This window comes from Tiliqua scincoides, chromosome 2 (assembly GCF_035046505.1).
Source record: "Tiliqua scincoides isolate rTilSci1 chromosome 2, rTilSci1.hap2, whole genome shotgun sequence".
NCBI classification, from domain to species: domain Eukaryota; kingdom Metazoa; phylum Chordata; class Lepidosauria; order Squamata; family Scincidae; genus Tiliqua; species Tiliqua scincoides.
In genome coordinates this window covers 107,613,130-107,638,464 of record NC_089822.1, presented here as the reverse complement: position 1 = coordinate 107,638,464, position 25,335 = coordinate 107,613,130, and the positions used below count along the sequence as shown (strand labels likewise).

At 46.1% G+C, this 25,335-nt stretch overlaps 3 protein-coding genes across 3 annotated transcripts; 2 read left to right on the top strand and 1 right to left on the bottom strand.

Annotated features, from left to right (window-relative positions):
* Window positions 1-391: 391 nt before the first annotated feature.
* LOC136638627 (olfactory receptor 10R2-like) lies at window positions 392-1,345 on the top strand. Its single transcript, XM_066612664.1, has one exon. The coding sequence runs from the start codon at window positions 392-394 to the stop codon at window positions 1,343-1,345; it is 954 nt and encodes a 317-aa protein (XP_066468761.1).
* Window positions 1,346-7,892: 6,547 nt separating this feature from the next.
* Window positions 7,893-8,837, top strand: LOC136638626 (olfactory receptor 10T2-like). Its single transcript, XM_066612663.1, has one exon. It carries the CDS (start codon window positions 7,893-7,895, stop codon window positions 8,835-8,837), a length of 945 nt encoding a protein of 314 aa, XP_066468760.1.
* A 5,927-nt stretch (window positions 8,838-14,764) lies between these two features.
* OLR1 (oxidized low density lipoprotein receptor 1) lies at window positions 14,765-24,932 on the bottom strand. Its single transcript, XM_066612662.1, has 6 exons — window positions 24,845-24,932; window positions 22,929-23,027; window positions 19,134-19,283; window positions 17,597-17,748; window positions 15,738-15,850; window positions 14,765-14,909 (listed from the first exon to the last, which is right to left on the bottom strand). Exons 1-6 carry the CDS (start codon window positions 24,930-24,932, stop codon window positions 14,765-14,767), a joined length of 747 nt encoding a protein of 248 aa, XP_066468759.1.
* Window positions 24,933-25,335: the final 403 nt, after the last annotated feature.

Sequence of the window (25,335 nt, the reverse complement as noted above, 5' to 3'; positions counted from 1 at the left end):
GAGTGCCATGCACTTCATTGGCAGCCATTGTGCGTGTCTCAGGCCAGCCCACAGCCTGTGCTGTTCTTTTAAAGATTGGAGGAAAGGAGTACCTTCTCACAGCAGAAACAGCATGAGCCTAGCCTTTCCGTCTTTGCTTGGGCACAAGTTCTCATCATGGAGGGCAAGTACTGGCCTTGGCTGTTACAGTAGGTTAGTCGAACTCTGTTCCGCTGTCATAAATCGCTGTGCATGACAGCCCAATTCCGGAGAGAATCAGGTGGTCTGACTTGAAGGCATACATTTAGGAAACACATTTTTCCCAAAATATTTTTGCATAAAGGATCAATTAACGTATACTGTTTTAGTTTGTAACATGTTAATATCTCTCCCCCGTCCAAATTTAGCATCAATGGGAACAGAAAACCTAACTGTGGTGACGGAATTCATCCTGCATGGATTTTCCAGTTACCCAGATCTGCAGATTATGTTTTTTGTGGTGTTCTTCATCATGTACGTGCTAACTTTGGCTGGAAATATCATCATCATCACTACAATAAGGTTGGACAGCAGCCTCCATGTTCCCATGTACTTCTTTCTTGCTATTCTCTCAACTTCAGAAGTCCTCTACTCACTCAGCATCATCCCCAACATGCTTGCAAATCTTGTAAGACCAAAAAAGACAATTTCTGTCATTGGCTGTGCTCTTCAAATGTGTATTTTCTTGGGCCTTGGATGCACAAACTGTATGCTCCTAGCAGTGATGGGGTATGACCGATATGTGTCCATCTGTAAACCTTTACATTATCAGATTCTGATGAACCAAAGAATCTGCAACAAAATGGTGGCTTTTGCAGCAACTGCTGGGTTTTCATTTTCTACTTCAGAGACAATCATCATATTTACTTTGCCTTTCTGTGGTCCAAACAGAATCGATCACTTCTTCTGTGATTTAGCCCCTTTGCTCAAGCTGGCCTGTGCCAGAAACTATATAGGAGAAATTGTCATTTTTATTATATGTTTTTTTGTGGTCCTTTTGTCATTCTTCCTGATCCTTCTCTCATACATTTTGATTGTAAAGACAATTCTGGAAATCCCTACTACAGTAGGGAAGCGTAAAGCCTTTTCAACTTGTGCCTCCCATCTTATTGTGGTGGTTGTGCACTTTGGATGTGCATCCATTATCTATTTAAGACCCAAGTCCAGATACACTCTGGATGCAGACACTTTTATTGCTGTCTCTTACACAATGGTGACACCCTTGTTGAACCCCGTAGTTTACAGTTTGAGAAATAAAGATATGCAGAAGGCACTCAAGAAATCTCTCGGTAGCAGAAGCAGGTGTACCCAGAAATTCGGACAATGAAGTACTGAAGAGCCCTTGGGAAATGAAAGCCTTATTCTAGGGCAGGGAGCTAAAAATGTTTCAGGACAAGGCCCACATTGTATATTTTACACATTTTCATGTGCCGAAAAAAACTCAGTTTTATAAAAGAATGAATGAAATGTAAATGAATGAATAGGTTTTACTTGGATCTTTCTGTGATCAGCATGATATGATCAGGGGCATCCCTAGGGTTTGTGTCACCCGGCATGGGAGGCGAGCACGCCACTGCTTTGATGAACCTCCTCCCGTGCAGTGGGAAAGGCAACACTCCAGCAGTGGGCATAGAGATGTACCGTCACCCTGCTCCTGCTGGTTTTATGGCTATAATGTTTGATAGAATAAAGATATTTCAACGTTGTCTGTTTTATTTTGTTCTGCATGAAATTACATATCAATTGATATATAACATGATGGTAATATTCAAAAATATCAAGATTTTAAAAATTTTGGTGAGTAGTTGTATACCCCCCCCTTATGCAAGTCACCCAGTGTGGCCCACACCTCCCTCGCAATGCCACTGGATATGATTCAGAACAAAAGAGAAATTGAATATGACAAAGAAAAAATGCTGTGCTTAAACTAAGAAATGATGTATCATGAGTGAAAATTTCAAACATTAGCAAATTCACTGTCAAACAAAGCACAATTCATTGTATGCTGTAGAAAATCTTGTGGTGGGCCAGATGTGCATTGTTTCCAGGCAGGCTTGATCTCTGATTTTAATCTTCTCAGAGATTCATCAGGAGTAAAAGTGTGCATTTCATTTGAAAACAGATGAAAATGAATACGTTCCATTTGTTTTCATTTGCTTTGCAGTAAATGCAAATGAGAATTAAAACAATGAGCTCCAAAGACAATATGTTCATTTTTTGGTTCCATTTGTTTTAAATGGGTACTTCAGGAGCCTTGCAGCAGCGTGTACTGACACAGGGTGAAGGGAAGAGCAGGCATTAGCTTTCATTCATTGTTTAAAGAAGAGCCTATCTTATCTGTGGAGTGAAATCACATTTACAGTTCTGTTTGCTGTTGATCAGGCAAGAGCAATGCCTCAGCAGTGCAGAAAGACCTGGTCACAGCTTGGGTGGTCCTCATAAAGCTGTTAGTTCTTGGTCCTTGTTCACATGACAACAATCATGATAGCCAGGAAGAAACTGCTTTGGTGTCAAATAAGGATCTGGTCCACAACCCAAGCACCCGGACCTTATCAGTTCTTACAGCCCCTGGCCCTGCTGTCCCAGCTTCCAGCAGTCCAGGGGTTTCCATGCCCAATTTAGGATTCAGACAATTAAGGGTCTAAATCTCAGCTTAAGTGTCAAGTTGGGGTCTTTCTGCTCCTTGCAGTCTTAAAGGGACACAACGTACCTTAAGACAGCACAGTACAGTTCTTAGCCAATTAAATCCAAATGACTAAGTACTGAATCTTGGTAGTATCGCCAGCATCCTGAACATGCCAGTGCCTCAGTTCAGGGACTAGGAGGCCCTACAGGCCCTTGCTGTCCCTAGGCTCTCTCCCACGCAGGGACCCAGGCCGCAAGGCTCTGGAGCATAACTTAGACTTTGGTATCTCCACTAAGCAGCTAGGCTGGCTCGTACTAGCTGTACTCAAGACCAAACTCAGGCCTGTAAAATATATTTTGGTTTCTTAAGAGTCCAATCCTCTGGAGCCCTGGCGCCAGTGCTGAGCTCCAGCTCTGGCTCTGCATCTCATAAACATGCCATAAAGCACGTTTACGGCACCCTCTGAGTGGGGAGTGTCAGCTCTGGGAAGAGGGCGACGTGCCGCCACCAGGGTAAGTTGCCCTGATGGGCAGCAGTGCAGCTTCTGGAGGTATGGGGAGGGTGGGGGGAAGACAAGAGGAGCAGAGGAACAGGCCCAGGAAGGGGGTGGATATGGAGGCAGCCTCCACCACTGTATCCGGTGCCACTTCCCGGTCTAGGCAGACGGACACAGGCCTCCTTGGGTCTGCGCCTGCTCAAAAGTGGCTGTAGATCCAAGGAGATTCATTGGTGCCATGGCTGCATTACCTGAGGTAAGAGAGCTTTTTTCGCTGGAGAAAGACTGGAGTCAAAAGCAGTGAGCCACTCATTGTTCCCTTGCTCCTCAACTTGGGGGCAACAGGGGCTTGCACCAGGGGGTGGGGTGACGGGGGGACAGAAGAAGGGGTTGGTAAGCAGCTTGCCAATTCCTAAGTATCATGTTCCTAAGTACATTCTACAAGTACTAAATACAGTCAGTTCTCTTTATATGCAAATTCAGTATCTGTGAATGTGCTTATCTGTAAAAAGCAGAATTGCCACCTATCTCTCAATTATCTGCCACTCTTTTCTTGTTATCCACTAATACTGTGCTGGTGCCACAGCAGATTTGCCCCTGGAGAATTGCCAGACACATTTGCGTCCATTTCCAGACTTGCCCCACCATCTCAGGCACCATCTCAGGGATTCCAGCTGAACCTTCACAACCCTGGTGATGATGAGAGGCCAATGATGAGAAGTCTGTGGAAGGCTACCTGAGGGCTGCTCTGGGGCTGTGGCAAGCCAAGGGATGGAGTCAAGAGACAGGTGGAGAAGGAGGACAGGCAAAGCTGCCCCCTCCCCACTGCTGACTGCTGAGGCCTTATTGTTGGGCCAGCAACCTTCAATGAGGAATAACCAGCAAGGATAAATTGCCATGACCATCAGCACAATGTTCAATGCATCCAGGGATATCCAGCAAAGAGAAGGAAGCATCAGATGTCAGAGATGTGAATGAGCCCTTGCTATCATCCATCCTCATATACTTCAAATTAAGATTTAGGTTCATAAAGTTCATAGAGAATATGGGGGAAAAGTCCCCTGGAACCCCATTGTCCTCATAGGCTCAATGATTCAGTATCCACTAATTTGGTATCCACTAGGTTTTCCAAGAACTTAACCCTAACAGATAATGAGAGCTGACTGTCCATTCCACAAGGGAATCTGCCATGGTCCTAAAGACCAGGCCTGAACATGAGGGATGCTACAGAGCCAGATGAAAATGGCATGTGACATCTGGTGGCCTGGGCTCAACCCATTTATACTCAACTCATTATGGATCTGCTTGGCTACTTAAGTAACACAGTCCTGCTTTCCACTTGATTCCCTTTACTGAACAACCAGGTGAATCTAGTAGTTTACTTACTGCCACCATCCAAGCTAAGGATCCCAGTCAGGAACCATATTCTTTCACTATGCAATGCTCAAGGGTATCTTTTTAAAAACAGAAATTTCAGCAATCATTCATTAACAATGAACTGTGTATGTTTATTCAAGCAGCCCAATTAACAGCTTCAGGAGGGAATGTATTCTCATGTAGAATAACGTGTTCTGGGAATGGATGTCACTGATAATATCACCAGCTGCAAATAAGATTGCCAATTGCTGCTATTTAAGGGTTGCAAGTCATGCCCCAGGAGGCTAAAATGTGTTTAAGTGTCCTGTGGAGTTACCAGTTAAGGTGGAGCGTGAGATGTGAGTTCTTGGCGTAGAGATCCAACACCCAGCCTTCATTTCCATCCAAATCACATTATCTTCCTGAACACTGTAACTATGAAGCCTCCTTTCTGCCTCTTCACCTTTGTCTACTCTTGAACACTCAAGTTGGCAAGAACACTTGCCAACACTCTCTTGGCAGCAAAGGTCAGAAGCACACTGCAAGATCTACACATTCTTCAATCTCACCCCTGATTTTTTATGCCTCTTGAATAGTAAGTTTTTTGATTGCATCTCCTTTTGAATTCTCTTGGTCAAATTGTCATTTTTCTCTTACTAGAGACATATATCTTGCAGTGAATAGTGGAAGGCAACATTGTCATCAATGCTGTTAGAGTCCAAAGGTTCCCAAAGTTCACAAAGGTGATTTTCTTTCTTCACTCCTCTAAATGCTTTCACCTCTACCCTGTATGGCCTCTCATAAATAACAGCTTCATTGGTAGATTTAGGCCGAAATCCTAATCCACTTTCCAGCACTGGCATAGCTCTGCCAATGGGACGTGTGCTGCATCCTGCAGTTGGGGGGCACTCACGGAGGCCTCCCCAAAGTAAGAGAATGTTTGTTTCCTTATCTAGGAGCTGCATTGTCCTTATGTTGGTGTTGGAAAGTGGGTTAGGATTGCGCCCTCAATATTATGCATATTGCTTACTAACATAAAGAATTATTTAAAGTTTTAATACAGCAGAACAGGATAGGAGAAAGCAACTTCTGAGCAAGCAATCAAAAGCAAAACATGCTCTGAAAAAGTACAGCCTTCTGCTACTTCCATAAGGATAGCAAGGCGGAAGCTGAGTGAACATCTCTCAAAGATAATATTAATTCACATTATCTCAAAGAAGAATGAATTATGTTATCATTTATACACCCTCTACAAACCTAGGTGCAATGCTGACTGTATCACAATGTCTGGCTCCAAAGAACACTCAGCTGCAGGCTTGTTACCACAGCATGGGAGAAGTTGATTTTCCGTGGTTTTGTCACATGCCAGAAATAGTTGGAAGGCCTGTAGTGCCTTGCATTGCAGCAGCCATGTATGAAGGGACTCTCAAATGGTCCATGATGGGAATTTCTCTGCAAATTGCAGAGTATTTCCACCACACCCATCTTCAAGTTGCTGTTACTGAGGGGGGTTGTGTACACTCACAGACGATTGAAACAGCTTACCTTTCAGGTGCTACGTGATCTCCTAAGGCTTTGTTTAAAGGATAGTACAGGATAGTACAAATGTGGTTCAGAACAAATAAGGAAAGCCTAAACACTCATGAGCATCAGAAGAGACCTGCTGGATCCAGCTAAGGGTCTGCCTCACCTGGCATCCTGATGTCCACAGTAGCCAGCCTGGTCCTCCTGGGAAACTTACCTGCAGAGCTTTAGGCAGCTAGTACTTTCCATTGCTGTTTCCCAGCAACTGGTATGGTGTGGCAGAGTGGTGCTTTGTAGTCAGAGGTTCTGCATATCAGTCATGTTGACTAATAGCCATTGCCATGCCAGGTGCAAGGGAGCAGCACCTGGATGCAGGTCTCTTGTTGTTTTATGTGCTCCCTGAGGCATCTGGTGGGCCACTGTGAGAAACAGGAAGCTCGACTAGATGGGCCCTTGGCCTGATCCACAGGAGATCATATGTTTTTGTGCCATTTTCCATGAATGTGTCTAATCCTGCTTTAAAGCCTTCTAATCCAGTGCCTATCACCACACAGTGGGTCTACAAATGCCATAAATTATGTGTTGTGTAAAGAAATACGTGCTTTGGTCCATCCTGGATCAACCGCCAATCAACTTCACTGGATGACCTCCTGTGTTCTAGAATTGCGACAGAGGCAGGAAAATGACTTTGTAAGCAGTTTCTCTGCACCATGCATAATATTTAAATTCCTATCATGTCTCCCCTTAGTTATCTTTTCCTATACTGAAAAGCCCCTAGCCTTTCCTGTTAGAGAAGGGTTCTCCAATCCGCTGACCAAGTTGGTTTCCCTTTTTGAACTCTGTGGCATCGTTTTTGAAATGGGGAAAGCAGAGCTGTGCATAGTATTCCAAATGTGGCCACATCATAAATCGCTGTCATCATCTCACGAGAAATGTATTTGTTGTAAATAATGTTGACGTTTATTAAAACCCATTCCAACCAGGGCCTAGGAGAGGGGGGTAATTTGTACCTGAGCCCAGGGTCAGAAAGGGGGCCCTGGAGCCAAAGGAGGGGGCCCAGAAAGTTCCTGGGACCTGACATTTTCCTATTTTACCTGAACTCACTGCCAGCGCATAATGCTGGGGCACAATACAGGTCCAGGAAAGCATCCGTGACCCTCCTCCAAACAGTGTCAAATCTGGGAGGAAACTGGCCTGCTATAGTAGCTCTTTGGCTTGTGGATCCCATAACCATGAAGGAGTGTATAGAAGTTCAGGGACACAGCTGTGGGTCTACAGCTGCTGCTGCAGTTCATTTTGATCCATTTTAATGTGAGCCTGAATACAATAATGCTAATATTCTGCAATCCATTTTCTATATTTCTAAAATTTCAGAGAGACTTAGGAATGTGTTTGGCGAATCTGATAACAGAAACAAAAGCCATTTCTTTTGGGGGTTGTATAGCTCAACTATTTTTCTTCAATACCCTTGGAGGTGCAAACTGCATTATACTGACCCAGATGGGTCAGTTTCTTCTGGGCCCCTTCCCAAAGAGGAAGGGGGGCAATGGGAGGTGGGCAGAATGGGGGGCAAAATAGGGTGGGGGAGGTGTTGACAGCCACAATAGTCTTTGGAGCTCAGATCTACTAGTCCAGGTAGACCTGGACTCTGCATCAAGAAGCCTAGTAGATCTGAGCTCCAAAGACTATTGTGGCTGTCAACACCTCCCCCACCCTATTTTGCCCCCCATTCTGCCCACCTCCCATTGCCCCCCTTCCTCTTTGGGAAGGGGCCCAGAAGAAACTTTGTACCCCCTGCTAAAATGCCTCTTATAGGCCCTGGTTCCAACCATTTCTACTATGATTTCTTTACAGATTTGACACCTTGAATCAATGGGAAGCAGAAATAATACTGTGGTGTATGAATTTATCCTGACTGGATTCTCCAGCTTCCTAGATCTGAAGACTGTATTGTTTGTTGTATTCTTCCTGATATATTTGACCAGTATAACTGCTAATACTCTCCTAATCACAGTTATCTGGGTTGACCGCACACTTCATACTCCCATGTATTTCTTCCTTTCTGTTCTGTCCTGCTCTGAAATCTGCTACAGTTTTGTTATAGTCCCAAAAATGCTGGCGAATCTGATAACAGAAACAAAAGCCATTTCTTTTGGGGGTTGTATAGCTCAACTATTTTTCTTCAATACCCTTGGAGGTGTAAACTGCATTATACTGACCCAGATGGGTTATGACCGTTACGCGGCCATCTGCCATCCTCTGCGTTACCCAGTTCTCATGAACCGACGCATTTGTAGGCAACTGGTGGCCTCTGCTTATATAATAAGCCTTATTTTTGCCATAATAGAACAAGGGCTTATAGTGAGGCTGCCATTTTGTGGGCCCAATAAGATTCACCATTTCTTCTGTGAGATGGGTCCAGTTCTTAAGCTTGCCTGCAAAAAAAGCAGCGTCACTGAAATTTCCATTTTCATTTTTTGCATTGTAATTATCTTTGGCTCTTTTTTGCTGGTTCTTTTATCTTATGCCCTCATCCTCAACACCATCTTCAAGATCCCCTCCACTAAGGGGAAGCAGAAAGCTTTTTCCACCTGTGCATCCCATATCATTGTGGTTGTGGTGCACTTTGGTTGTGCCTCCATCATCTATTTAAGGCCCAAATCTACCTACTCACTGGATCAGGACATCTTCATATCAGTCAGTTACACAATGGTGACACCCTTATTGAATCCCCTGGTTTACAGCCTCAGAAACAAAGATGTGCAACTTGCCCTCAAAAATACTTTAGGCAGAAGGACATGTATGTCAACAGCATGAAGAGACTTATAATTCAAAGTGGGAGAGAATATGCGATCAGGTATTTTTAGGGCAAATACAGATACTAACACAATAAAGAAGTCTTTGTTTTAAACCAAACACCTGTCCATCCTTCTTTCCATACAATGTTTTTACTCTCTATCACACACGGAATTTATTGGTACTCCCACATAAAGGAAACACTGGTTAATGTCATTCCAAACCACAAACCTTGTAGAGTAAGCAGACACTGGACAATCTGCACCAGAATTTTCCACTGAAACCTATGTCTATAAGCTATAAGCTTATAAACTATAAGCTGCCACTCTCTAGCCCCCTCAGTTGCCCCCTCAGTTGCCCCCCCCCCAGCTCCCTCAGTTGCTTATCTATATAATGGCAGTCTCTAAAGCAGCCATTTTCAACCCACTGCTGTGCCATGGGTGGTCTGCAGGTGCACCGTGAGAATTTGGAGGAGGATCATTTGTTAGTAGGGACACTGGGGGATGCAAGTCCCTGCTGTCAGTGCAGTGTCAATTGTCAAAAAACTGATGGTCTACCTTGACAATTTTAGTGCCTTGTCAGTGTGCCATAAGAGGATAAAGGTTGAAAATCACAGCCCTAAAAATGGGTTGTGGTGCCTCCGCCCACACAGTATTATGGGTGCTCTGGCTGGGGTACTCCTGGGCCTTGTGGAGGGTCTACTCCGTGTGGAATGCTGCTTTTATGGCCTTCCAACATCCCCTGATCCCAGGGCCCTCAACTGGATGGTTGAGCTGGTCTTGCTGTATGAGTTTTGTGCCAAGGATCTCCATTTGACCCTTGGCTGGGGCAGGGGCTCTGGTCATACCAATCAAAACAAAGCCTTCTTGGAGGCCACTGGTGAAACCAACAGTGTACGAGGCTGCCATATTCATATGGGGTGGGGACCTTCAGACACCTGAAGATCTCTGCAGAAGGATGCCAGGGACACATTTTGCACCTCCTTTTGCACCTTCTGCAAAACGGAAGTGCTTTGTGCCCGTTTTTACTGAATGTTCCAAGCATCGGGGAGAGCTGAGGAGGACTGTGCAGGGCTCTCCACACCTCCTGCAGCCTCCAGCAGCCCTTCCTAGTTTAAAGTAAGTACAAAGCATGCCCCTTTCCCCCCTTAGTGATGCGATCCTGGGGATCGCATTGCTGCCCTAGCTCCTACCCCGCAAACACTTACTGAAGGAGTAAAGCTCCCTCAAAGTTTGAGAAACACTGCCCTGCAGCTTTAATCAGTAGACTTCTTTCAATGCAATGCTTTCTGGAGACTGTAACACAGTCCCCACAGATTGTATTGGGAGAATAGAAGTGCATTGAAAGTGGATTAAAGCTGTAGTGGAAATGCATTCCAGATCTTCTCCATAAGTACCAACATGTACATCATGATGGCCCTGGGTCACATCACCTGGCCTTGGATACCCACACTCCCAGCTAAGCTACTGCTAAGATCATAAGTTGATATTGCTGGAGGTCAAATTTAAATGGAAGTGAGAGAAAGAAAACAGATATTTCTTACTGGCTTAAGAACAATAACTAGAAGGACAACAATAGTGGCGTAGCTAATGATCGTGTAGCCCGGTGCCAAGCTCAAAATGTTGCCCCGGAAGTGATGTCACAACCGGAAGTGACATCATGCTTGAACTTTTATAAAAGTGCAAATTGGGAGAAAACCTGCCTCCCCCCCCAGCAGCTTGCCACCCACTTGCTCTGCTGCCTCCCCCCCAGTCACTGCCATAACTAAAGCATCTATCTGCTAAGTGGGGTCAAAGATTTGTAGCCCCCCTGCCAGACAAAAGCAAATTTAATTAATTAAATAATAAAAGGTGTGCCCCTGATTGGTTCGAGAAACTGCGCTGGGTTGAAGAGGGATGGTTGTTCTCCCCCTGCTAAATATAAGAGGGGCACCACTTGAAAAAGTGCCTTTTTGCACAGTTATCCCTCATCCCTTCTCTCCCTTTGCAATCCCCCAGTACCCACAACCTCCCTCTCTCCTCCCTCCCCCTTCGCAATCCTCCATTACCCTCATTCCTTCTCTCCCTCTGCAGTCCCCCATTACCCACAACCCCCCTCTCTCCTCCCTCCCCCTCTGCAATCCTCCATTACCCTCATTCTCTCTCTCCCTCTGCAATTCCCCATTACCCACAACTCCCCTCTCTCCTCCCTCCCCCTCTACAATCCTCCATTACCCACAACCCCCCTCTATCCCCCTGCAGTCCTCCATTCCCCACAACCCTCCTCTCTTGCCCTGCAATCCTCCATCCCCCACAATCTCCCTTTCTGCCCCTCCACTCCTGCATAATCCCTTGGGGGCTGGGGATAAGAACAGGCCCTCAGTTTGGCTGTACTTGTCGTAAGAGGTGACCAAACAGCCACTGGGTAGATGTGACTCGTCAGCCTGGGAAGGAACTCCTCTAAGAGAAGGAAACTCTGATGTCAAACCTCCACTGCCTTGTGGCTATATCCAGTTGTGGAAAAGGCTTCAGGAGTCAACCTCGAGGCAAAATCAGGAGCCGGAGTCCCTGAGGCAATTCGCAGCTGAACACAGTCACATTCTGGCAACTCCTGCAACGCCGCTGGAACCAACCATATTGGCTTCTGCCTTTCCATTGGACCATTCCAGCGACGTGGAGAGGGGGGATTTGCTGCATGGGTAACAGCCTATCCTCCATATCTTCTTTACCCAGGCTTCACGCACTGGAGAGGACACTCCAACTTCGCCATATGGCATCAGCACAAAACGGGAAGCAGCAGTTTTACCAGTTATAAGTCTTTGCTCGATTGGCGTAGAGCGTGATGCCAGGGGCTGCTTCCGACGGTGGGAGAGATCATTGCATCTCATTGGGCAGCTACTGCCTGCCTTAAGCTGGGCAGTCCCCAGCCAGTAAGGTGTTGCCTTGCCACGGTCCGTTAACCTCACGGGGTGTGTGGGGTTTAGGGTGAAAACCGACAAGCGGATCGACAACTCTGCACCATGCAACAGAAAACAGAAAACTTCTGCCCTAAAGCTGGGCACCTGGAATGTAAGGACAATGACACCTGGCTTCTCTGATGACCTGCAAGAAATAGACAATGCACGCAAAACAGCTGTCATCAACATGGAGCTGAGCAGACTGCAGATGGACATCGTCGCCCTTCAAGAGACGAGGCTGCCAGATTCTGGATCTGTCAAGGAGAGAAATTTCTCATTTTTCTGGCAGGGAAAACCACCAAATGAAACCAGGGAACATGGCATTGGCTTTGCGATCAGAAATACCCTGCTGAAATCCATCATCCCACCTACTGCGGGAAGTGAAAGAATTTTGTCCCTGCAGCTCCAGTCATCAGCAGGAGCTGTCACTCTCATCAGTGCTTATGCACTGACTCTGTCGTCTCCAGCAGAAGCCAAAGACAAATTCTACAATGACCTGGCCACCACTATCAAGAAGATCCCCGTAAAAGAGCCATTGTTCATCCTCGGTGATTTCAATGCTAGAGTTGGTGCTGATAACAGTTCATGGCCTTCTTGCTTAGGTCAGTTTGGCACTGGGAAGATGAACAAAAATGGCCAACGCCTGCTAGAGTTTTGCTGTCATCACGGTCTCTGTGTCAGCAACACGTTCTTGAACACGAAGCCCCAACATAGAGTCTTTTGGAGACACCCAAGATCAAAGCACTGGCACCAGCTCGACCTGATTCTTACCAGACGCTCCAGCCTTTCCAGCATCAAGATCACACGCAGTTATCAGGGTGCTGCCTGCGACACTGACCACTCCCTGGTGTGCAGCAGAGTGAAACTGCAAACAAAGCGACTGTATCACACGAAAAAGGAAGGAAGATGTTGCATTGATACCAGCAAGACCCGGGATCAGAGAAAAGTGGAGAAATTTGCACGAGTGCTTAAGGAATCTCTTCCAGGCCCAGCCGACGCAAACGCATCCAGCAGATGGGAACATTTCAAGAATGCCGTTTACAACACCGCCTTGTCCATATTCGGCAAGAAGACCAACAAGGCGGCAGACTGGTTTGAAGCCCACTCTGAGGAGTTGACACCAGTCATTGAGGAAAAGAGGAGAGCTCAAGCAGCATACAAGGCCTGTCCCAGTGAGCGCAACCTGCAGGTCCTCCGAGCTGCTCGCAGCAAAGTCCAGCAGACTGCCAGGAGATGTGCTACTGGCTCCAGCTCTGTTCCCAGATACAGATAGCAGCTGACAAGGGCAACATCAAGGGGATGTATGATGGTATCAAGCAGGCCCTAGGTCCAACACAGAAGAAAATTGCCCCCTGAAGTCTGCTGCAGGCGAGGTCATCCAGGATCGGGCGCAGCAGATGGAACGCTGGGTGCAGCACTACTCTGAGCTATATTCCAGAGAAAATGTAGTCACCGAAGAAGCGCTGAACAACATTGAGTGCCTGCCTGTGCTGTGTCATTATATGGCAACTGTGACTGGACTTAGTATTTGAGAAGAGCAAACATAGAAGTAGCCACTTTATGCAGAGAGCAAAACTCACACCCTTCCTGAAGGGCATCTGATGCTGACTTTGAGACTGGGGGGAAAGGGGAGCTTGTGCAGCATGGTGTACCTGAACTGCTGGTGAATGGCCAGCATTGCCCAATTTGGCCTGGTGATGCCTGTATCTGAGCAGAGTTGAAAGGACAATTTGCCACCAGTAGCATATATGGTACCAATAGTCCAGAAGCACCCTGGCTGAAAACGGAGCCTAGATCCAGTCCTTGTATGTTTGTGTGTGTGTGTGTGTGTGTGTTACAAAAATGTAATGCAATATACGGCAACATATGCAATCAGGTTTAATTAGATGAATTTAATTTAAAGACACCTATTACAAATCAAAGAAAAACAGCACAACAGACAGCCCGTCATATCACTTCTTTCTTTGCTACAAGTAATGAATCTCTTATAGCGTATGGATCTGCACTCTATTTTTCCCAAAGCACTACTACTCTGAAGATCACTAAGGTGCACAGGAAGAGAGTGCAAGAGGCTCTGTACAAAGCTTCAAGTCTGGCAAGAACAGTCAAGCCTTCAACAAAGAAAGATCCTTGTGGATACAGAAAGTGCAGCTATGGACGTACCATTAAGCAACAGGGGCAAATGCCTCGGGCACGTGTCTCTAGGACTGTGTGGGAAGCCTCAGATGGTTTCCCCAGTCAGTCCTGGAGCCATGTGAGGCTCTATTGCGCTGCAGGTGAGTGGGAGGGGGCGGCTTTGCATGGGGGGGGGCATCATCACGGATCTTTGCCCCAGGGCACCTCTGGGGCAGGTTTACTACTGGAAAAATGTACACAAGATTCAGATGTTATCATGGAGGTGTGGTTGTCACCATGATCGCAAACCACATAAGCAGCTAACTATGGCATTACATGCCCATATGAAATGGCACTCTGCTGGTTTTGGAGATTTTTTCACCAATACCAGAAAAACCAGATAAACATTTCCTTATTCATAGCAATCCTAAAAGCCAAACCCAAACATATTTTATTTTTCATTGATTCAGGGCGCAATCCTAACCAACTTTCCAGCACCAAGGTAAGGGCAAAGCAGCTCTGAAATAAAGGAACAAACATCCCCTTAGCTTGAGGAGGGCTCTGTGACTGCCACCCAACTGCAGGATACAGCACATGCCCCATTAGCACTGCTATGTCAGTGTGAGAAAGTTGGTTAGGATTTGGGCCTCAGAGATCTATAATTCATGGCCTTTCCTCAAGTTCTCTAGCTAGGAAGCTAGGAAGCCAAGAGTCAGGCGAAGAGGGGCTCTGCAGAGTTGACTGGTCCAGGCAAGAAGCTTCATGGTGGAGTTTTAGTTTAGCCTGAAACTAATAGTGATGATGAATGAGCTGATTTGATTGAGATGTTATTTCTTATCAGCAATGCCCCTGGACAGAAAACCAGAGTCTATATTGTTAGTTTTGAAGGTGTTTCATTTTACTGATGGTCAAGATTTGCTGAATCTGTCCCTTTCTCACAGATGCAGAACCGGTACCCTGAACAATCTGAAGCAATCAGATTCCCACCCTGAATGGACACACAGATGGGATAATTGCTGGAGCCAGCTTCAGGAATGTTGAACCTGGAAGAGAAAGCAATAATGTAGACAAAGTACATAAATATTTCATAGACTTGCTGAGCAGTGGTGCCAAACCAAATGCACTTCAGAGTTCATCTTCTTATCAAATTTTCTGAATTGAAGCAGGATTCTACATTATCTACAGCAGGGGCAGGATAAAGTCCATTGTACATGTTGTAACAAGAGCATTTCACTATTGTGATTGACAGTCATACATCTATTGCTCCCTTTTAACTGGGTGGGCTCAGTTTGTGGAGGACTGCATTGTATCAGAGAGAACTTGGAATGACATGATCTCTGGCAATTTGCGCGAAGAAGAAGGAGGAGGAGGAGGAGGCCGAGGCCTTCTCTCTGGCAACATTCTATCAGCAGCTGACAACCACTTTGCCCTCTCTGGCTCATGAAGCTTAATAATTTCATTTGTTGCAGGGGGTCATTGCTTGTTTCCATCTTGCTTAGTCAATGCTGGTTCTGTAATTCTGTTTTATTTAAATTGATCATGGCCACTGGCGTAGCTAGAGGGGGGCAGAGCACTAAGTTTCGCAGGGAGCCTCCCCACAGCGTTCAAGCGGACCCTCCCCCTCCCCTTGGGAGCCATTTGCCTCAGTTTTGCCCCCCCCCCCAAATGGTTCAGAAGGGGAGGGGAGGAGCCACTTGCATGCTGCGGTGAGGCTCCCTGCAAAACTTAGTGCCCGGCCCCCCTCTAGCTATGCCAGTGATCATGGCTTCTTTACTGCATAAGTGTTTCTCTGCTGTAAGAAACCTTGGTTGCCAACTTTTTCCAGCATGACATAATGTGCCCCATTAGGTGGTAGAAAGACAAAGACTTACAGGTCAGTAGAGAAGGTGCTGTTGTCCTCCCATAGCCAAGGTCCACCAGCTCTACTGCGGACTAAGCCGATCCAGAACGAATTATAGGCCTGTGCTGATTCCAGAATGAACTCCTGAATGAAACATCAGCAAGGACCCAAATTACATTTCATATGAAAACAAAACAAAGAAAAACACAGTGACAGGCAAACTGAAACAGATTATTTTCTTGTGAAGTGTGGCCTTTTGTGTATGAATGAATTGCTGGGATACAGACTTTTCGCTAAAACAAAGACTCTTCAGATCTGTTGTAGCACAAGTTTTTGTGGACTACAGTTCACTTCATCAGATGCACGAACTGCACACTTCCCAGAAGGAAGTACAGGTCTAACCTTGTTCTACACGGATTTTTTATACATGGATTTGACTCAACACGAATGGGAGATGAGAAGGAATGTGCTGATCCTTGGAGAAGAGGAAAAATGCACCCCTTTAAAATTTCTATTTGGCAACCTTCAGTCTCGAAAGACTATGGTATCGCGCTCTGAATGGTGGCTCTGAATGGCTCTGAACCCCTTTAAAATAACAGTTTAAAAAACTGCTTTTTACTGTTTTAGGGAGACAGTCATGCAAGTGAGTACAGGTATAACTAAATTATCCACAGATTTTTCACTGGGGGGTGGGGGTCTCCAAACTTTTTGGCCAGAGGGCCGCATCAAATATCTGGCATGCTGTGGAGGGCCGGGGGGGAAAAAATTAAATATAAAATTTAAATAAATAAATTAGAGATGGAACTTAGATGAGTGAATAAATTAATGAATGGGCTCATTCATTCAACCACTCTGACCCTCAGAACACCCTCCAGACACAATCAGAGCACAGTTCTGGTCATGTTCAGTTGAGCGGGCCAGAGGCTTTCAGGGGACGAGAGGTTGGCCACGGGCCGGAAAGAGGCTTGCTGCGGGCTGCATCTGGCCCCCGGGCCAGGGTTTGGAGAGCCCTGCTTTAAATTAAAGGAAAACAGTCTTTTAACAATAGCCTCGTTAATGGGACAGCTGGCTGACAATCCATCAATCATTCTCTGTCCAGGCTTCATTCCTCCCTTCCCCGGAGCACATGAAAGAAGGCTAAATGGTAGTGATGGTCACCCATTCTTTTCCCCTTGCTGGGGCTCCTGGTGCAGGGAGGAATTGCTGTCTCCTAGTGAAGCCTAATTGCCTGGAGAGAGACCAATTGCCTCTGTGTGCATTACAAAAGCTCAGCAAGGCTGTTTTTAAATCACCAGAGCAAAGGGACTTTGTTGTTTAAATTGTTTTGCTTTAGTGCATTTTTTGCATTTTAGTGCATTTTCTGGAAAAGGAACCCTTGCAAATAATGAGACACAACCTGTATAGAAAAAAAAAAATTAAAACAGGTTTCAAGTAGCAAGAAAAACAAGAGGTCTGGTCTTGTGATGAACTTAAAAATATAAAAAATACGTACTGTACCGAATGTTGATTTTTTTCTGGTGTGAACGTACTGTTCAGTGTGAGGTAATTTTGTCTGTTAATTATTAATTTTATTTTTGTTGTGTTTTGTGTTTTTAATGTTGTGAGCATGCTTGAACCCTTCCGTTTCCTATGAATTATTAGCTGAGTGCTTCGGAGCATGTCAGATATAGGAGAGGGTTCTAGAGTGCAGTGCACCACTAGGATGGGAGAAATGGTGATATATTCTGGTGGAAAAACTGCCCAGTCACATGATCTTGACACTCTTGATCATCATCATCTCCATGAGATGGGATGATCTCATTGATCAAGTAACTTGACGTGCCTGTTAATCATGTTAAATACCAAAAAAGGATGTCCAAATTATGAAAAAAGAAGAAACATGGTCTTTACCAGCTCATCCTTACTCTGTATTTTAAGAAGCCTGGAGTTAAAAGTAGTGCACAGAGCTCTGCTTTCTTCCCATGTGTTCCACTTTGCGGAAAAGAAGTAGCAATTGTCTCCGCGCTGCTGCCATCTCTCTGGACACGGGCTGCAGCGATGGCCTTTGAAATGAAACAGAACTGAAAACGAGGAACATTTTACAAGTCATTTTACAAGTCATCCTACCTAATCCCTGTGTGGCGATGCAGCGGAGGGGGCATGGCTTCTGCTTCATTTTGCAGGCAATTTTTGGCTGCTTGAGGTCTTCTTGAGGTGACACTTGTCCCCTTGCCCTGGAGTAAGCCTAGGGGCAACTTGGAGCTGTGTTGGGGCAACTCAAACTTATGGGGCAACTTGGACCTGTGCCAGCTCAATTGCTGGCGGAAGTCCTTGTTGCTCTGTGAAGGCAGATCAAGTCCAAGAAAGGGGTCCAGGATTTGGTGTACATTGCCCTCAATCCTGCCCTTCCCCGGGCCTGATCCATTCTCCCCACCCCCACCCCCAGTGCCTATGCACCCCCTCAGTAGTGCTGGCTTTCATTGTTCCCGGGATCAATTGCCTTGTATTTATTTGATTTTCTTTCATTTTTTTCCATTGGTTTTGTCATTATTGTTATTGTTCTGTTGTTATTTCCATTTACAAACAGAGGAGGAAAAAGAAAGTTATTCCATGGACCATTTATGACAGCAGACCTAGCAATTCATTGTTGTCAGTGACCCTGTGATGATACAAACATGTGCAATAAACTGCTGGTGGAAATGGCCAGAGCAGTGTTTCTCAAACTGTGAGTTGGGACCCACTAGGTGGGTTGCAAGCCAATTTCAGGTGGGTCCCCATTCATCAATATTTTATTTTTTATATGTTAGACTTGATGCTACCATGGTGTGTGACTGCACTTGAAGAAATGTTACAGATCTGCACTTTTAATAGGCTACTATTATATGCTTTTAACAATGATAGTAAATGGGACTACTGGGTAAGTGTGGGTAGGATTGCAGCCTAGGATTGTCAAAATTCTTCCTACTTCATGATGTCATTTCTGGTCATGACATCACTTCTGGTGGGTCCTGACAGATTCTCATTCTAAAAAGTGGGTCCCGGTGCTAAAATTTTGAGAACCACTGGGCCAGAGGCTTCATAAGTGCCAGAACTGCCCGGATGTTCCACCAGTCCAGGTAAGGTGAGGGGTGGTTGGGGGGGATCAAGGTGGTACTGGGCTGGGCTACAGTGTGTTGAGGGCAGTCCAGAGCAGATATTGGCGGCGGCAGCAATGTTGATATCCTATGCCCCTGACCCGGGCCCGATATACCCTCTTGGACCTACTCAGACCTACTTTGACCCACTCTCCTGAACCTCCTGCAAACATTTAGTGGAGATTTTGCCTTAGGAAAGTCCGTACAACTGACATAGGACACTCTACTTCTAACGTTGTCCTCTAGAGGGCAGAACAGTCATAGAAAACTCTTTAAAGTACATAAGAAACCTCTAAACTTCAAAGCCTGTTTACCTCTGTCATTGGACAGTTGTTGAAGGGTCTCAGAAAGGTTTAAATTCTGGGCTTGAAGGACATTCAGCTTCTTGAGCAGTGTTTCCAATATCTCCTTCTGCGCTGTCAGGTTCTCATTCTGACTGCTCACTGTGTGGGATGCCTGCATAACTAAAGACCAAACAAACTTACCACAAACGCTTCCACAGTACTGGTATTAGGATCATAGGTTTTATTTTCTCTCGTGTTATGCCTGTGGTGACAAAACCTTGTTATCAACAGGGCATGTGTTGGGCAGGAGGAGAGGAGGCACTCCTGAAGCTCACAGTCTAATACAGGACTGTGTCCTAGCTGCCGAGCAACTCAGGGGGTAATCGGCTGGCATTTACAGTGATTGGGAGCATATCCCAGTAGCAGAAGCAACTGGACTGGGCCAGTGCTTCTTGCCTTATTGCTCTGGGGCAAATTCTCCCAGTACAGCTGCCAGCACAACACCAAATGACAAAGAACAGAGCCATATTTTTGCACCTGCCTGAGCTGATGCTTGGATGAATGGAGATCAGAATACATGGGCTGTCTTGACCATATGGTAACTCATTGAAGAGTGGATAACCATTTGGTAAACTAGTCATTGGGGCTGTTCTATCCAGTAATGAGGAGAATTTTCCCACTCCACCTCTGATCATAAACCCACTCAGGAAGAGGTGTGGTCAAATTCTCCTCACCAACTGAGAAGCCAGCTAACATGATTGACTTCCTGAGTTAAAAGCCCACTGTGGTGTGTCGCCACTTGACTGCTGGTATTATTCACCCATTATCTTATATTTCCACACATCTGAGAACATTGTTGATATAGGATGTAAGAAGAAAAGCTCTGCTGGATCAAACTGACCTGCATTGCATTGTAAACTGGTCCAGCATTGTATTTCTAACAGCCAGCCAGCCAGCCAGATACCCAGGCCCAGGATTCTAGGGGGATTCTAGGATTCTAGGGGGGGGGGATTCTAGGCGACTATTTTTTCAAGGGGGGCAATGACGTCAGCTATCTATACAGGTGGGCAAAATGAACGGATAAGTCTGGAGAAACATCAAATACCTGCAACTCCCCCAAATGTCATAAAGAGAAAATAATTTGGGTGTGTTTTTTTTGAAAGATGCATTCATTAGCTGTAAATCCATGTAACAATAATTTGCATAGACTAAATGCATCTCTGCATGCCATGTAAAATGTATTGCCTACATAGAAATGACATGCAACATATCCTTTCATTTACACACCAGTGCAATACACAGCCTTGCAACCCTGCAAAAGTAAAACATATCACTGTGATGCAGGTAGTATTTACTTGTATTGAAAGTGCCTATCTAACACCTATATAGCACCTATCTAACACCTATATAATGCCTATCTAGCACCTAACGCCTATCTAGTGCCTAACACCTAGCACCTATGTAGCGCCTATATAACACCTACATAACACCTATTTACCGCCTATATAGCACCTATTAACACCTATTTAGCACCTATCTAATGCCTATTTAACACCTATATAGTTCATATATAACACCTATCTAACGCCTATCTAGCTTGATAGCTTGAGCTGAATCCTCCCAGCTTTCTGAGAGTTGAATCTCCTTAGAACCAGGAATGGATCCAGTATCTGTATTTGGGAGGGGGCCATGAGCACTACCTTCAGAGCCCAGGTCAACCAGGCAGGTAGCTGGTAACCAACCTGGGCTTATCGCTTCTGCGGACATTTACTGGCAGGCAGATCTGGGTTCTACCTGCTGTGTAGACCTGGGCTCCTGCTTGTGTTTATCACTTCTTCGGACATTTGCTGGGCAGGCAGGCCTGGGTCTGGGCTCTCATCTGGACTTGGAGGCCAAGTATATCTGCTTGGGTAGACCTGGGCTCCTGATTGAGCTTATAGTCTGCATAAGAACATAAGAAGAGCCCTGCTGAATCAGGCCACAGGCCCATGTAGTCCAGCTTCCTGTATCTCACAGCGGCCCACCAAACGCTTCAGGGAGCACAAAAGACAGTAAGACACAAGCTGCATCCTGGTGCCCTCTCCTGCATCAGGCATTGAGGTAGCCTACTTCTAAAATCAGGAGCTTGCACATACCTATCATGACTTGTAACCTGTGATGGACTTTCCTCCAGAAATTTGTCCATTCCCCTCTTAAAGGCATCTAAGTAAGTTGCCATCACCACTTCCTGTGGCAAGGAGTTCCACAGACTAATTACACGCTGGATAAAGAAATTTTTTGTCCATCTGAACTCTCCCAACATTCAATTTTAGTGGATGTCCCCTGGTTCTGGTGTTATGTGAGAGGAAAAAGAACATCTCTCTAGCCATCCCTCACATAATTTTATATGTCTCCATCATGTCCTCCCTCAAGCCTCTGTGGCTATTTGCTGGGTGGGTAGAACTGGGCTCCCGCCTGGACTTGGAGCCCAGGTCTACCTATTTGGGTAGACTTGGGCTCCTGATTGAGCTTAAAGCCTCTGTGGCTGTTTGATGGGTGGGTAGACCTGGGCTCCAATTCCAGCCAATCTCCTTGACACCCACCCAATGGGTGTTCCCCTGACACCTAATTTTGCTCTCCATCCTGGCAGGTGCCCTTCCCTGCTGGCAGAACAGTTGGGGGGTATGCACCCATGGCCTCCCCCGGATCCGCCCCTGCTTAGAACGTTTCCCACACTTAAGTTCTTGGTTCTCTTTAGCTCAAATGCTTTCCATGTTTTCTCCCACCAGAAAAAGGGTCTCCCCAGCCCCCAAGCAGCAGCCATTAATTTTAAAAGTATATCTGAAAGGCAAGAACCCGCCCCCATGATTTCTCCAAACACAAACATTTCTCCCTGTCCCCCTACAGCAGTACCATTGTAGTAATTAGCATGTTCCACAGTAGAAGAAATAGCTCCCTCCCTTCCCCCAGCCAGCACAAGGAGATATCTCTCCAAAACTTCTTGTAGCTGCTCTTGACCAGCCCTGCTCTCCATGTGCTCTGGATGGGGCAGGGTGACCAGAGGTCATAACTTCCAAGAAGCCCCCCCAGGACCCTGTTCTACTCACTCTACACACATGCACTCCCTCTCTCCTCCCCAATCCCTGCCAGAAGCACCGAGCAGTCTTCCTTCCTGTGCACAAAAAATGTTGCAAAAAGGGCTTCAAATCACTCCCAACTGATGCCAGATTAAATAAAGAGGACAGGCTTGGAAAAAATGCTGGGGGGGGGGGGAACTGCTGGCTGGGAGCAAAGTCCCCCCTGCCCCCCCCAGCTACGGCCCTACAGATACAGAGAAGTCCCCAAGAAGATCACAGTTGCGTCAACCTTTCCCTGCCTTGTCCCCAGCATTTGGCATTCAGAGGTATACTTCCTCTGAAGAAGGAGGTTTCACATGTGTGTAAGTGGCGGGGACAGGACGGGACTTGCTATGTTCAGAGCCACTAGGATTTTAATTCCACAAACGTGTGCCCACAAAACCCAAAATCAAGATCCCAACCACAATGCAATTTGCTTTCCTTCACTTCCTGATTCATCTCAGGCTGGAACCAGGTGCTATACAGCAAACAAGGCATGGCTGCTGAAACATCATGATGCCCTTCCCTTGCATTTGGGTGCCACTCTGGGACAAGAAACCACCTTTTCATCCCTTTTTGCTACGTAAACTGCTCTGAGAACTTTTTTAAAGATACAAAATGTAGCACATAAACCATCTATATATTAATAATAGTAATAAATAATTGGTCATCTAAAAAAATCTATAAAGCAGGTCTTGTACCACTGTTCATTTTCTCTCCTGCTGCATACCCTTGAAACTCAAAGTCACCGCTGCTCCAAGCAAACCCAGGCAGAAGATTCCAAGAGTCACTGCTGCTGGTCGCCAGTGGTAGGATATTAAGGAAGATGCTGAGGTAAAAGAAAGGAAGAGCGCAAATAAAACAAAGGCCCTTCGACGAGCCTTCTTATTTGTGTTCGCTATGTAACTACATAAGAACATAAGAAGAGTCTTGCTGGATCAGGCCAAAGGCCCATCTAGTCCAGCTTCTTCTGTCTCCCAGTGGCCCACCAGATGTCTCAGGGAGCACACAAAACAACAAGATACCTGCATCCTGGTGCCACAACCTTGCACCTGGCCTTCTGAGGTAGCCTATTTCTAAAACCAGGAAACTGCACATACCCACCATGGTTTGTAACCTTTGATGGACTTTTCCTCCATAAATCAGTCCAACCCCCTTTTAAAGGCCCTTTTAATGGCAGCAATTTCCAGTGGGCTCTAGGTTTTGTGAAATGAATCCATACCCACCGACATCTGAAATATCAAAATGATTCAGGTTGTTCCTCTGAACTAGAATCCCCTGAGCTGGTACCACGTGGGGAGGTTCACTTTGGGTCATGTGGATGGTCTTAGGGAAGGATACCAAAGTGATGGCTCATGCATTCCCTTTCTACTCTGTTTTAGAGCCCAATCCTGAGCTTGGCGCACCAGCTTCCTACCAGCGCGCACTGTCGCAAACATGCCATAAGGCACATTTCTGAGGCTTACTGCTGGGCCAGCGCCCATGCTAGCCCAGCACTAGTCAGGCACTGGCACTGGTATGGCACTGGTATGGCACTGGCTGGGCGCCCAGCCTCCACTGCTCAGCGGTAGCACAGACCGCCAAGCCACAGCATGGTAAGTGGGGGCAGGGAGTGACGCAGGGAGGAGGCGTTCCAGGAAGGGGGGAGGCAGGCAGAGGGCAGAGAGAAGGCAGGGAGAAGGCGTGACGGGGAGGCGGGGAGAGGTTGGTTGGGAGGCATGCCAAAGGGAGGGAGGGAGGGAGGGAGGGAGGGAGGGAGGTCCGATGGAGCTCCGCTCCTCCGGATCCTGCGCATTCGTGTGGGGCTTGGCGCCCTACACCAATGCCTTTACCCTACCGCCGACCTTTTGGTTGGAGGTAACTTGAGTAGTCCCATTGCGGGGCTACTTCCCTTACCCAGGAGAAGGGGATGAAAGTCCCCTTCTCCTGAGGTGCTGCCTGCGGTAGCCCGTGGCGCGCAGGATCCAGCGGCAGGCGTTTTCGGAGCCACTGAGGCTGTGTGCCACAGGAGCTCAGGACTGGGCTGCCCTCTGTTTCTGTGGTTCTCACTCAAAGTGTTAATTTTTTTTTATAATGACTATTTTTTAAAATTATTATATTATATTCACTTTTTAACTGCACATGGCACATAGTTCACATGTGCACTATTTTCTAAAAGCTGGAATCCCATTGATCAGAGGGAGAAGAAAAGTCTCCCCCCGCCCTGTGTCCCTGTGAAAGAGATTATCAGTGGGATTCCTGTTTGTAAACATGGGCTATGTGCACATTTCTGTAGGAATCCAGTTTCTTATACAGCTCTATGCATAAGCAGCCCTGCCTGCTGGGTATTCATTGTGTGGATACATTTTTTTTTGTTTCACAAATAATACAGTTGTACATCCTTGTTTTGTTGTCTATCATAGAGATGTCCTCCTTTCATGATGTACAGAGGATGAGACATGCAATCACTTGCCATCTATCCCACATTATACTCATGAGATGGCATAAAAGCAGGATACAGCCTGAGCTCTTGCTAATCATTCCTGATAATAAGTCAGTCCCTTAAGCAAGCGTGATCATTTCTAGTCTTATATTTGACCTATTCCAAAACAAAGCCTCTCGGTGTGAAGGCAGAACTGTGAGCATGCTAACTTATTTGCACATTACCTTTGCTTTTGCCTTTCTGGAACTCCTGCTTCTTGACCTGCTCCACTGTCATGAACTTCAGGTCGGCGTAGGTCACTTCTTCAGCCATTTTCTGCATGCTGTCTTCAAGGCAAATTAGGGTAACTCCTTGCCATATGAAGAAGAATGCAGCCAGCCAGAGGCTTTATAGTCATAAGAGAATGATGAGTGCGTACGCATGCACATCAGGAAGTTGTGACTAAAATGACACATCCTTGAAGTCCCACAAAATCTGGACAAAAGAAGACTGGAAGGAAGAGAAGTACAAGTTCTTCAAAACTGAAGGAGGGTTTTTAAAATGCTTATGCTGCCAGCTCTGTCACTGGGAATTGAAGGGGAATTAGGTGTGAAGTCTTCCACCAGTCCCCCCAGCCCCCCCCCCCCCGTGAAGGCTGGGGAAAAAATGAGAAGGGGGGGAAGAGTAAAATAGTGGGGAAGATGTGTGTATGACAATCAATGGTTGTGCAGTAATG